The sequence below is a fragment of the Dermacentor albipictus genome, chromosome 3, assembly GCF_038994185.2.
Source record: "Dermacentor albipictus isolate Rhodes 1998 colony chromosome 3, USDA_Dalb.pri_finalv2, whole genome shotgun sequence".
Lineage (NCBI taxonomy): Eukaryota > Metazoa > Arthropoda > Arachnida > Ixodida > Ixodidae > Dermacentor > Dermacentor albipictus.
The window spans coordinates 159,568,592-159,583,063 of record NC_091823.1 but is presented as its reverse complement, the minus strand read 5'-3'; the positions used below and the strand labels follow the sequence as shown (position 1 = coordinate 159,583,063).

The window sequence follows — 14,472 nt, the reverse complement described above, 5'->3', positions numbered from 1 at the left end:
TCAGTGAGAAGGAAACTTGACATAGGCCGAACCAAGATGCATGCACTGAAAGATAAGCAGGGTAATATAATCAGCATTGTCGAAGGTGTAGTAAAGCTCGGGAATGACATGTACAGTACCCAGAGGACTCAGGATATCTTCATTAGAAACAGTAATGAACAGGATACAGAAAGTCCTCGCATAACAAGTGATGAGATCAGAAGGCCCTTGTAAGGCATGAAACGAGGACGAGCGGACGGGGAAGATGGAATAACAGTCGATGTAATCAAAGATGAAGGAGACATAATGCTTGGAAAACTGGTGCCTGTATATACGAAGTGTCTATCAATTGCAAGGGTCCTAGAAAACTGGAAGAATGCAAACATGATACTAATCCACAAAAAGGAAGAAGTTATTGCATTGAAAAATTATAGGCTCATTAGCTTTCTCCCAGTATAATATAAAATATTCACCAAAATAATCTACAATAAAATAAGGGCAACCCTGGACTTTAGTCAACCAATGGAACAGGCTGGCTTCAAGAAGGGATACTCCACAATAAATCACATCCATGTCATTATTCAGGTAATCGAGAAATCTGCAGAGTACTATGAGCCTCTCGGTATAGCTTTCGTAGATTACGAAAAGGCATTTGATAAAATAGACACCAACAGTCATAGAGGCATTACGTAATGAAGGAGTACAGGTCGCTTACGCAAATACCTTGGAAAATATCTACAGAGATTCCACAGCCACCTTAATTTTACGCAAGAAAAATAGGAAGATATTTATAAAGGGGTCAGACAGGGAGACACAATCTCGTCAATGGTATTCAATGCGTTCTTGGAAAAGGTATTCAACCTATTAAACTGGCAAGGCTTAGGAGTAAGAATCGACGGCGAATATTTCAGCAACCTTTGATTTGCCGATGACATTGTTCTATTTAGCAACACTGCAGACGAGTTACAGCAAATGATTGAGGACCTTAACCGAGAGAGTGTAAGAGTGGGGTTGAAGAATAATATGCAGAAGACAAAGATAATGATGAGTATCCGGGCAAAGGACCAAGAGTTCAGGATCGCCAGTCAGCCCCTAGAATCTGTGAAGGAGCACGTTTACCTAGGTCAGCTAATCACAGGGAACCCTGATTATGAGAAGGAAATTTACAGAATAACAATGGGTTGCAGTGCATACGGCAGGCATTACCAAATCCTGACTGATAGTGTACCATTGTCGTTGAAAAGTGAATTGTGCAATCAGTGCATTTTACCGGTTCGGACATATGGGCAAAGACTTAGAGATCGACAAAGAAGCTTGAGACCAAGTCAAGGACCACGCAAAGAGCGACGCAATGAAGAATGCGAGGCATAATGTTAAGAGACAGAAAGAGAGCGGTTTGGATCAGAGAGCAAACAGGTATAGCCGATATTCTAATTGACATTAAGAGAAAAAACTGGAGCTGGGCAGGTCATGTAATGCACAGGTTAAATAACCATTGGACCATTGGGGTTACAGAATGGGTACTAAGAAAAGGGAAACACAGTCGAGGACGGCAGAAGACTAGGCGGAGCAATGAAATTAAGAAATTCGCGGGCTCTAGGTGGAATCGGATGCCGCAGGAAAGGTTAATTGGAGATTGCAGGGAGAGACCTTCGTCCTGCAGTGGGCATAAAATAGGCTGATGATTATGACGATGATGACACGTGCTAGCAGATGCCCTTAAATTTTATAATTAAAACAGGATGAGCAAAACAAGAACAAGGTGAAAGCAGGAGCCAGTGTTTCGACAAGTGGACTTGTCTTCTTCAAGGCGACATATGCTTTCTTCGCCGCAGTATATATAGGGGGGTTCTTCTAAAGGGGAGAGGGTGTAAGAGGTGGCTGGATGCGGCAACGAGCGAAGGTGTGTTAGCGGCGAGTGTGTCGAATTGAGGATAAAGGAGTGCCGCACACAAGGCCAGAGACACGGCCGTCTATCAATCATGTGTCAACGGCCTTGTGTCAGCCAGCGTATCTAGTGGTCGTGGGCTATTGTCTCTGAAAGAGGTAATAGGAGTGGCAGAAACCGGTGCTCGGAAAAAAAAATTGAAGAAAATATTGAAATGAAATAAATTAATAAAGAAAACAAAAAAAGACAAATTACTAGATAAATACCAGCACAAAGGTATTAGAGCTGCAGATCAACCCAAGAAAACTAATGTAATTCCTACAGCACATGGCTGCATCGCTAGTACTACAGGAGAGCATTCAGAGCACTGCATCAGCATAGTAGACATATCTCAGAGTGCAAGCCCCGAGAAAGTTGATCTCCTAAAACGTGGTCTAACATTTTGTTCGCCAAACAACGCAGCAAACGAATACGAACTCCACTAAAATATAACAGTTTTCAAGACGCATGCGCATCAAGGAGTTTTTTTTTTTCGACAGGCCACAGGTAGAAAAACAAGATAGAGGCTCTCTTAGACCACCTAGCACGTGGACACCGGAAACTGAACAGTGCCCAGACTGGATTTATACATAAAGCTGATCTCAAAGGAAATTATAGAGTCAGCGCGCCATTGCCGGAAACGCAAAAGTTTGTCACCCGCTCAGCACTAAATCATTAAAGAGCTCGCGGAAAGGCATAATATTGTAATAAAACCAGCAGACATAGGCGGCAGTATCGTGATCTTGCCTATAAAAAGGTACAAGAATGAGTCCTCCAAACAACTTGGCAACCACACCCATTACAGGAAACTCGACTCTAACCCAACTTCAAGACTACAGCAATACTGTGAAAAACAGAATAGCGGAGCACCTGTCCAGGGAACTAGTCACGCAACCTGAATATCACTTCATGATGCCCAAGAACAAAAAAAGCAGGCGGGTTTTATCTTCTTCCTAAAATACATAAAGTTCCCGTCGAAAAAAATATTCACATCATAAATCCCAGGTCGACCTATTGTGTCAAATAACAGCACACCTACCGAGTCACTATCGAAATTCTTAAATCACCAGCTGTCAAAGATCTCCACCACCCTCTCATCTTCTGTTCGAGACACGCCGCACTTCTTTGGAATTATCGACGGAATCAACGACAACCAAATCCTTTCCGACCGCGCTATTCTAGTCACTTTGGATGTCTCTGCCCTTTACACTATAACATACCCATGGGGGAAGCAATTGAAGCCGTTTCGAAGTCCCTCGCAATCAACTCCCAAGCGCACGATCCAGAAGTGTGCCTGTCATCCCTTAGGTTAGTTCTCACGCTCAACTGTTTCGAATTCGATTCTATTCACTAACTGCAAAGATGGGAACACGATTCGCTGCCACGTGTGCGAACATTTTGATGGTACAGCTTGAAGCAGGCCTGTTGAAATCCTACCCTTTAAAACCCCACATCTATCTTCGTTAAATTGACAATATATGTATGATATGGGAACATGGCACAAGCGCATTAACCGACTTAATTAGCCATTTCAATCACTTTCACCCGAGTATTAAATTTACTACTCAGCACTCTCCTAGTCAGTTCAACTTCCTCGACACGACGGTCTACATTGAAAATGGAAAATTGCGAACGATGCTTTACCAGAAGCCTGCGGATAGCCAGCAATATTTAGACTACAAGAGTCATCACCCGCGACGCTGCAAGCAAGAAATTTTCGTCGGACAAGCCAAACGAATTCGATGAATCTGCAGCGAAGACCACGGTTATATCTACCACCTCAATGACCTTAAAACAACGCTAACAGAAAGAAACTATCCACGAGTTGCTCTGGACAGGGCTTATGATGTCGCGTCAAGATTGCAGAGAGAGTTGCAATTAGCGAAGAAACTGCCTACACCAGAACCTGACACACCGCCAGCCTTCATAACAAAATATTTTTATGCACTGCCAAACATAAACAACATCCTAAAACATACCACCTAATATTATCAAGTAACGAGCGTCTAACAAAAGCGTTCACGGATGTACCTAGGGTTACCTATCTCCGCAACAGGAACATTAACGTCATGTTGGTGCGCCCAAAACTCAGTTAACATCATTCACCCGTAATAAAAGCACGTTTTCGCAGCAGATGCAAGGCCTGCAGGTTCATTCATAGTGACATTAAAATTAAAAGCACCGCAAATTGTCGTACACAAGAAGTCAAATATAACTTCACTTGTACAAGTTCGGATGTGATTTATATGCTTGAATGTTCGTTCTGTAAGAAACAATATATCTGTGACACAAGACATCACATTAAACGGACATCGCGCAGACAAAGCCGTCGGCGACCATTTCAGCCAAGCAAGTTATAACTTTGATAAATGTAAACTCTATACACCTTGCAGTCAAATTTCCGTTCTGAACGAGAAAGAAAATAGAGAATCATACGTTATCCACAAGTTCAAGACATTGCAACGAATAGGCATAACCGTTTCAAAGGGAGCTTTAGAATCTATTCGCCATGCTAAGTTTCAAGCTATAGCCAACAACACTTAGTTTGGTGGATTAGTTTTCTTTCTCTTTCAGTTTCTTTTCTTTTTTTCTTTTATTTATTTATTTATTTATCCCACTTCAATATCTTTATTTTTTTTTATGAGCACCTGCTTCTGCCGCTCCTTCTATTATCTCTTTCAGAGACACGACATCCCACGACCACCAGACACGCTGACTGACACACGACGGTTGACAGGCGATTGATAGACGGCCATATCCATGGCCTTGTGCACACCGCTACTTGATTCTCAATGCTAAACCCTCGCCGCTAACGCCCCTTCGTTCGTTGCCGCATCCACCCGCCTTACGCTCTCTCCCCTTTATAAGAACCCCACCTGTATATACTGTGGCAAGGAAAGCATATGTCGCATCGAAGAAGACAAGTCGACTTGTCGAAACGTTGGCTCCTGCTTTCACCAGGAGAACGTACTATTTCTTTGTCAGTTGGTCTACCTCTGGAATTCTTGTCACAGTTTTTTCGTTTTTCTAATTATCGCCCCAGACACTTATTGGGCGTGAAGGAAAATTTATTACGACGTAATCTCCGTAAAATACTGTTTTTCTTAATATTTCCGAAAATCGCGTGCAATTAAGCGACCTGGTATAATAGGCGAAACGACATCTGTAGTATCTATATTATAACAGAAACTAGAACAGGACGGAGCCAATATGCCAGGGCGGCGCAGCGACGTTATATCGAATATACGCTATTTTGCATCATAGAAGTTGACAAACTGTTTTCTGTAAGAAAGGTCTGATTTACTCCATTTGACTGCAGTCATATCATTGCCAAGATGTATGTAGAAGTTTTCCTGACAGTTCTGAGTGAGGAACGTGATCAAACGCTTCAGACATGTGAAGACGAGTACGATCAATTACGATCAACCGTATATTATCAACCAAGTACGATCAACCATATATTCCGAGAGTTCTCACTGAGAACGATAGTTTCCGGGATTGCGACTTGTGGGTCGCGCTCAGCCGGGTCCGCAAGTCGTGCTTCGCCGGGTTTGCCGCTGGGAAGATCAGTCGCCTTCGGTCGCTCTTTCGTCGTGAGTAGCAAATGGCCGCGCAACCTCCTCAAGTTGCCGGTGTGAATGGGCCTTAAAAACATAGAATACTTGTCCTGCCTTGTAAAATGACAGCTGGCATTGAAATTAAAGTTAAATTCTGAGGTATTAGATGCCAAAAGGACTGCCTGATTACGAAACACGGGGCAGTAGGGGGCTCTGGATTAATCATGACCACCTGGTGTTCTTTAACCCGCACTCAGCAAACGGGCGTTCTTGCATTTTGACTTCATCGAAACGATCGAATATTTGCCGGGATTTGATCCCGCAACCACGGTCTCAGCAGCGTTACGCCAAAGCCACTGTACGACCTGGGTGGGTAACTGATATTTCAATGAAGTGACGTTTGAAACTGAGGTCGCAGTGACATGCTAGCGCGGGCATTGTACCGGCAATGCGAATTCTGATGTTCTTGCAGAACTCTTTCGCAGCCGTCGTGCATGTTTCTCACTGAGCACAGAGCCGAAGATATAGATAGTTGTTGCGTCGTCGTCGGTAGCACTAGACACGCGGTTGTCTACGAATTATGGCTCCTTGATTAGCACTTCTTTAGCTGATCATGCTATTCGCAACAACCGATGTTAAGTCTCCCGCACATGTATTCAAAGTTTTAAGTAGAAATGGATATGTTGAGCCATCTGCCTTCAGAAACGGTTATAAGATATAATTGCCCCTTCGAATGAGCGTTCTCAAAGCTCTGAGAAGTTCTGCACGCCGACTACAACAGAATTACAACCCTGACGATCTCGAAGCATGTTTCTTTTAAAAGGAAGCTTTAGCTCGGCCCCAACTCCGATGCTGCTAATTCAAAAACATGTACACACCGATATGGTTTTCTGAGATAACCCATGAGCCGATTTTAATTACATTTGTTGCACTTCATAAATAAAGTTATACTCTAGTGACTGTTGGACGCGTAATTTTTATGTAGCGCCGGAATTTTAAAAAAATTGGCGACATTTGCTAAGTTTTGAAAAAAATAGAATCACGAACTTTACGAATTCTTACACTGCACCAAGGGCATATCACACTTCTGCAAATGTAAACTGTAAGAACATCAGAAAGCTGACAAATCTGACGTATTTATTTATATCTTACCTGATATATTTACGTATTAAGGGTTTAGCGAAAGCCCCACTTACATATTAGTAAGGCATCTAAGAGCCATGTAAAACAAAATTTTTCCACTTTCGATGCACTATTAGAAGCGATATACAGAATTGTGATACGACTTTTAAGTCTGAGTTAAAGAGCTGTTAACATTATACATTGGTATTACAAAAATTTTCAATTTTCAACAATATTTATAGATACCTCGACGGTGCAAACAAAAAACTGCTTTATACATTCATTGGATTTGAACTTTTTTAATGCAACAAAACTCATCAATTTCGGTGCAGTGGTTGCCGAGAAACACGACTTGTTATTTCCCGTGTATTTCGATAGGAGACCCCGGGATAAAGCTTCCAATTAAGGCACACATACAAAGTACCCTATATAGGCGCTTATAATTTCCCAGACAAGAAACGCTCTAGTCCCCGAAAAGCATTGGAATCGTATCATCGTAGCATGGAATCGTAGCATTGGAATCGCATCGTATCAGGACATATTCAGTGATATTTTGTGACGCCTCGAATGGGGCAATCACTACATTTAACGTCTTTACATGCTTTTGGCTACACTATTTCTCCCATGTTGTTTTGTGATAACTTCAAAAATTTCTGAGCTACGCATTGTTTAATGTTATATAAAGGTCCACAGAACAATGAGTAAAGATTTGGTAATATCCTACCAAAAGCCGTACTTATGTCGCACATTTTCTAACTTCGCCCGCAAATCACGTTTGGCATGCTGAACATGCCCTCTAAATTTCATTCGATAGCTTCTATAGCATTCTGATTTGTGTTCAATCCAGCTCTAGTGCGAAAGGATTATTTGGCAACTGCATAGGCTTAGTTCCTTAGAGAATACGCTCACAAGCTTTTCCCAGGCAATGGCAGGCTCATCTTGGATTATCGTTACAAGAAACGTATGAGGCACAGGCAATAAATTATCTTCAGCAAAAGAGACCTCCGGCGATCCGGATCTGAAGTTATAGGGAAGATGATCCCAGGTTATGGGCGAGTGGCATGTCCATGGAAAGGTACGCTCCCAATCTTAGTAGGTGTTTCTACGGACGCTTACAGATACTCACATGTCATAGGCTGCGCTAATGAACACTCTAATGAGTCTACCATATAGGTGCATGCTGCTGTACCATGCTGCGCAAATTTATGCACTGTGAAGGAACCAGCTTGATATTTTTAAGCAACTTGAGGTGCTTGGCTTCTTGAAAACTGCGCGAAAAATCAGGACAAGACCGAAGAAGCATGGTCAACAATTTGTCTCGTCTTGTCCGATTTTTCGGCGCAATATCCAAGTGAACTAATATATAACAGCAAGCTTGGTATAAACCAATATGAAGTTCTCTAATAGGTGTAAATTGTCGTCTAACATAACATATGTTGTTGTCGGAGCTTGCAGCTTCTTGTAATTAGGAAGTTACTTTTACTTGTTCGGTATTTTAGTAGACCTTAAGAAAGAATATAAAGGAACGGACGAAGCAATTTGCTTCTTGTGCATAATCTGTTTCTTGTACCGCATGTCCTTTCTCTGACGACATGACAGAGTCGTGTGTTCAAGGAGACTTCTATTTCTCCTTTTATCTATACATTTCCCTGTGGATGCTAGCCAACTGAACACCTTTCTGGCAGAGTTTCCTTCTTTCTTCTCCCTCATTATGGCTGACTTAACTTGTCGGTCACCATTACTTACCACATATTTCATATTTCGCGAAGGTTTAACCCCCGTCTTTTGGACCTCTTAAAAAATTCCCGGAATTTTCACGTTTCAGCTTCAAGGTTGCGAATTTTCATTTGGGCCGAAATGTGATATCACCAGCACCAGCGTAGATGTGTTGCACTGTGCCCTTGTCAAAAGCTTTAAAGGAGTCACACTTCCATGATTTTGGCTTTTCACGCAGGACCGACTGGGAGCGAAAGTGCCTGTACGGCAAGGTGTCCCCATTCCTGGACGGATGCGACTACGAGAACTAAAAATCAGCCTAGTTCTTTTTACTGGGATCGCTACAACGCTTTTCTTTTCAAACAAAAACTGTTACTCTGTCAAAAAAAGCACACTTGTACAGACACCACGACCTTATCGACCCATTCCAACTCATCCCTAGTTTTGTCTGCACACTTCATTTATGCACGATACAATGTGTATTCCTCTGAATATTTGCCAACGCAGAGTCAGACATCAGGGACTCGATCTAGAGTTATCATATATTGGATGAATGGTGCGTACACTATACGGTCTTTGATATATTTAGAAACAGATTTTGCAGGGAACCCGGCAGACTTAGTCTTGGACACCTTAACCCAAGGCCTGGTAGTAATGATGCTGGAGAGTCCGCTAGACTAGCGGTTTGTATATATGTCCAGTTTCTTTAGTCATTCTAGCACACGCTGAACCTATATCGCAAACAATAAAGCATCCATGTGAGGCACCGGGGTAGTATAGATTTGAAGCAGCATTTTGCTTTTCGAGTGAGGCACCACAGTCTTCAGGCCACATTCATGCTAGACTGTCAAAAAGGAGAAAGAGGAAGAGGATGCAATGGATGCAGCTTTGCAAGAAGTGTCGGAAATTGCTCCGTCCTTGTTTCGACTTTCGGCACAGCTTTAAGAGACATAAATCTATGCGCAAGTCCTGCAGTGAGTTCCCTTTCAATGTGCATTGCCTTGTTGCCTTGTTCGCCCAACTATCAATGGACTGCGGATAAATATGCCAGGTTTACACAGCTTATTTGCAATGCGCTGGATATTCCATTGAAAGAAAGACACGGGGGTAGAATGGTGCCTTGTACACTTACTAGTGAACCAGTCTGACTACCTATAAATTTATTGGAGAGTCATATTTCTTCATAGAAAAAAACTGAATCACAGGCATGAAGTTCATGCACAAGTTAATTATTGGCCGCAGCAATTACAAAGAAGAAAAAGAAGCTTTCTTTTGTCATTGTTACCGGAATTCCCTGCGTTTAACGTTTGGTTTATCGTAATGATGATTGTTGCAAAGTGATCACCAATACCAATAGGAACTACACTGTAGTGAAATGAAGACGCGCTCAGTGTGCAGGGGTACTATTGAACTGAAGGTCAGTGCTTGTTGCTTTTTTTTGCCATGAGTGGATATAGCTGGAAAAAAATTGCGTTCACAAATGCATACATCGCGCCTGAAAGGGCTGTGTTTTTGCATAAGACTGATACGAAACTTCACATTTAATGTGCATGTTCGTTGGCGTCTTGGTAGAAGCGAGGTTATTTGGTTGGCGCTGAATAGGTCTGCTACCGTGCCTTTTTGGTTATTATTACACTGAAACACAAATGCACTTTTAACCCTGGTGTACTTTGTTGCTTGTATTTAAACAGACACGTTCGTGTCGTGATATATCAAGCGCTTTTTTGATATTAAACCATGTATTATTGCATTGTGCTGCCTTGTCACGTACATGTTACTCGGTTTTAGAATTAAATTTTTCTTAGTGATGAACTTTCTATGACGTCAGCTGTTTGGTCGACAAATACACAAGCTAATGATCACAGAGTCAGTGAATGCGCTAAGCAGCTCCACTGCAATTTACCGAACAAATGTTTGCATAAGCATTGAAGTTTGATGTTCACTTGAAATGCAGTGTTGTTGTCCCGTATGTTTTTGGCACATTCGCAGATTGACTCATGCCCGTATCGGCCGCGAGTCAGGTAGTTAAGGAAAAGAGACATGGAAAGGGTATCGACAATTTTAAAATTGCCACTCACAGACAAAACTTCTAATGTGCAGGGAGAACAAATGTCAACGTGAGATCTCGGAATAAGAGCAGCAAATTATATAGTTCGTGATGTCTGGTAATCGAGACGATTCAGTAAGATAATTGACTGCCAAGCAAAAATTTCTGTTACTGAATTTTTAAAAAAGCAGAGGTTTTATTAAAAGAAATTTAATGGCACAGAAAATCTCGACTGAGACTACGAAGTAGAAAATGTAATATTGCCTGAGTTTTAAAAAAGGCGTCTGCAGTGCAAAAAGTAAATAAATATTGTCCCTGCTCAGCCAGCGAATGGACATAGCGGTGAGAAAACCAGTCCTGGCATGTACTAATAGAAACTCGGCGCCGGCTTTCATATGGGCACTTTAAGTTAACGAGTTTAGAAAAAGCGCTTGGCCTCATAACGCTTGAATGATGACACGTGCGTGAAACATAGCCGCACGGACGTATGCGGACAAATGGCAATACAGAAAAATGTGCCGCTTATAGCTTGGTTAAAAATTAGCTAAAGAATTCGCAATTTCATTGAGAAATAGTTCATTGTGTAAAGCTACCGAAACCGCCGTTTCTGAAGTGTCCGCTTACCATGAACAAAATGTCCGCATAACATGAGTGACCAAAAACAGTAAGTGATGAACGAGAATATCCAGTCAGTTATTGGCACTGCGGATGTAACTGGTGGATATAATTTGCATAGAGCCAATGCTCCTGCCATGAATTCAGCCAAAAAAGCATGAGTATGAAATTTACACGGCGAACAGCTAAAGTCCAGTGAGAGGTCGGGCAAAATATACCAACAGCTGACCTTTCTTTATGCTCTAAAGCCTGTGTCGCAGCGATTATACTTCTGAAATGACTCAGCAAACCAGCGTGTAATAAGAAAAAACGTTTGGTAGAACCGATCTGGTGATCAATAGATGCTATTGCGATTAGTATAAAGAAACCAAACAACCGTTTTTCTTCTACAGTGGCTAGATGCTCACGTGAAAATATGTATTTTAGATAACTGCGTGATTCTACCACTTTCATATATGCGTGATATCCACCGGACATATTATGAAGAAATAACGTAGTCTGGTAGGGCCCTCTTTAATCGTGTTTGCATCGTCGATCGTAACAAAGGCGCGGTTGAGTCTCTATAAACAGAAATCAATTCACTACCTTTTTCAAGAAGCAGGCCCAGTCATCGCGACCACCTCGCCAATGCCGAAAAAGGATAGTCCGGCTAGTCCTCTACCGCAAACACGCGTCAGATTTTTAGTTATAGCCTGCTGCGTTACGTGTCAAAACACAACCAGATTATGGTACACGCAGTAAAGGGGGACTCCGGAATAATTTCAACCATATAGGGTTCATCAACGTGCACCCAATGCATGGTACAGGGGCGTTTTTGCATCTATCCCCCATCGAAATGCGGCCACCGCGTTCGGTATAGCCGGCGAATGTCAGCTATTGAACAATGCAACACTTGCAGCATAATAGAATGGACAACTGGGCTAGCTGGTTTACTTGCATCTTGAAATTGTAAACGCACACAAAAACGGGAATGAAGAACGGCCTCTCTTCTCTCTTCCTTCCCGTCTTCGTGCGCTTTTACAGTTTCAAGAAGCACTTGTAGCACATACTGACATATACGGATACATATTTTACTGATAAAAAAGCTACAATTTGTAACACAAGAAAAAATATAAAAATTTCACGCTCGGACTTTCTTTGCACTGTCATGCAATTCATAAGCCTGCGTATGCCAGCTCAACTCACTCTGGCGATATAACTGCAGTGGCGTGACCATGTACTTCACGGGTGTGGTCACCCACGGCACCCCGGCAAATATCCTTGGGGTTGTTGAACCATCGCCATGCCAAAAACTCAGATACTTTGTACTTTTCACTCTGCTTCCACTACCTTCATTGGAACGCTTGGCCAAATTCAGAACTTCCAGTGCACTATTTTGTTTTCGCACAGAGCAGCCACTTGGTCTGCATGAGCTAGTAGGAGTACTTCATTGTGGAAAAATATTGGATCATTATTTACAGCATTCTGCAATACGGGTCACTTTTGTTTGAGTAAGGTGGATAAAAATAACTGGGCTGCAAGAGGGAAGCCCCTGCGTACTGAGCTTTGAACCTCAATGTGTCCTTCAATTGTCTCGTTCACAGTTAGTTGTGCTAAACAGCCCTGGTACGCCATGGCTACTTTTTAACACACAACGTTCACATAATGTAAAGTGTACGGTAAAGTGTTTTTGGACACTAAATCAAACGCTTTTTCAAGGTTCAATTGAACAATCGCGATGCCAGAATACATGGAATCACTGCACTCTAATACAGCTCCGGCTTCAGGAATATTTGTAGCCCTAGTGCGACTTTTTAATTGACATATCTGTTAAAACCCTATTAATTCATTTACTACATCCTACAGATGGTACGCCAAAACTCTATAGAGACTTAATAATCAGTGTTTGTTAAGCTGATTGGACTATATAATTTTACAGATCAAAGCAATACTGGGTCACCCACGCTGGGAAGAATTTTGTGTGGGCTGCCATGAAGATTGCAGACAGAAAATGGAACTCATGCAGGTGCGAATCCGGGTTACCTTCAAAACCGAAGAGGGGGATGGGTCTGAATTTGAGATGGCGATTGAAATGGTGTTGTTTCCATGCTGGTAGCTCCTCTTCATTAATCATAAAGCCTTTCTTGCCTCTACAGAGAAAAAGAACCGTAACAACTCAGGAAAATGACTTCATGAATTTGTCACGTGTCGTACGCTGGTGCTGCTTACACGAACTTTATGGGATGTGAGGGGCAGGACATCCGGACATGCTCCCTGGATCAACGCATGGCCGTATTGACAGGTCACTACAGCGTGACAGCATGTTGCATTGAACAGCTGCTTTAGAATTGGTGCTAATTTGGGATTGAATGATTTATAAGCAGCAGCACTTGGTCCATGGCACTTGACAATTGGTTAACAACCACAACTCCAATCCTATCCCAGTAATGTCAGGTTTCCCGCAAGGGTCTGTCCTCGGTCCGCTTCTGTTTCTAATTTATATTAATGATTTACCAACGCACGTGCCTAGTATTATTCGCATGTTCTCCGATGATTGTGTAATTTATCGCAAGGTTAATAACGCTTCTGACCAAGCATCTATTCAAGACGACCTTAACCTCATTCAGGAATGGTGTGCCAATTGGTTAGTGGAACTTAACCCTAAAAAATGTAAAATATTGTCCTTCACGCGTTGCCGAAACCCACTTCATTTCCCATACGTCATAGCTAACGTCCCTGTACAACCGGTTCTGTCATACAAGTACTTAGGCATTACCTTGTGTGGCGACTTGTCCTGGAACACACACGTTACGAACATAATTCCATCCGCTAATAAAACACTTGGGTTTTTAAGACGTCATCTCCGCCAAGCCCCTAAACATGTGAAGTTATTAGCGTACAAATCCCTTGTCAGACCAAAATTAGAATATGCCTCACCCAGTTGGAACCCGCACCAAGCTTACCTTATAAATGCACTATAATCAGTCCAAAACAGAACAGCCAGATTTATCCATTCATCATATTCTTACGACATCAGTGTGTCAGCTTTGAAAGCTGAATCCGACTTATTACCCTTATCACTTCGCCGCCGCATTGCCAGCCTTTGCTTGTTTCATAAATTTTCCCATAGTTCACTAGGCCGCGCTCCCTACATCGTCCCTACAGCCCGCATATCTCATCGCACTCGTCATCCGCTGCAAGTTTGCCGACCTCATGCCCGAACTACCACCTTTGCCGCATCATTTTTTTCCCGTATTGCAGCAGACTGAAACGACCTACCCGACGACATCGCAGCCATCATGTGCTCTTCCAACCTTGCCAATAATGTTACCAGTCATGTTTTGTTGTGTTAAAACTTGCTCATCAAAATATATGTACCCCCCCCTTATGTAATACCCCTCGTGGGTCTTTAAGGTAATAAAAAATGAAATGAAATGAAAATTAGGACAGGGTCATTTTTCTGCAGGTTTAACTGATCAATGACATGCGGCACTTCACGCACTGAAAACAGCATTTCATATCTCTCTTTT

At 42.3% G+C, this 14,472-nt stretch overlaps 1 protein-coding gene across 1 annotated transcript in view; it reads left to right on the top strand.

The window, feature by feature from the left end:
* LOC139057012 (lysozyme C-1-like) overlaps positions 1-10,058 on the top strand; it is a 101,184-nt gene extending 91,126 nt beyond the window's left edge. Inside the window, exon 5 of the mRNA XM_070534819.1 lies at positions 8,540-10,058. Coding sequence (XP_070390920.1) covers positions 8,540-8,612 — 73 coding nt within the window. The 3' untranslated portion in view covers positions 8,613-10,058. The remainder of the gene's footprint in view (positions 1-8,539) is intronic.
* The last annotated feature ends 4,414 nt before the right edge of the window (positions 10,059-14,472 follow it).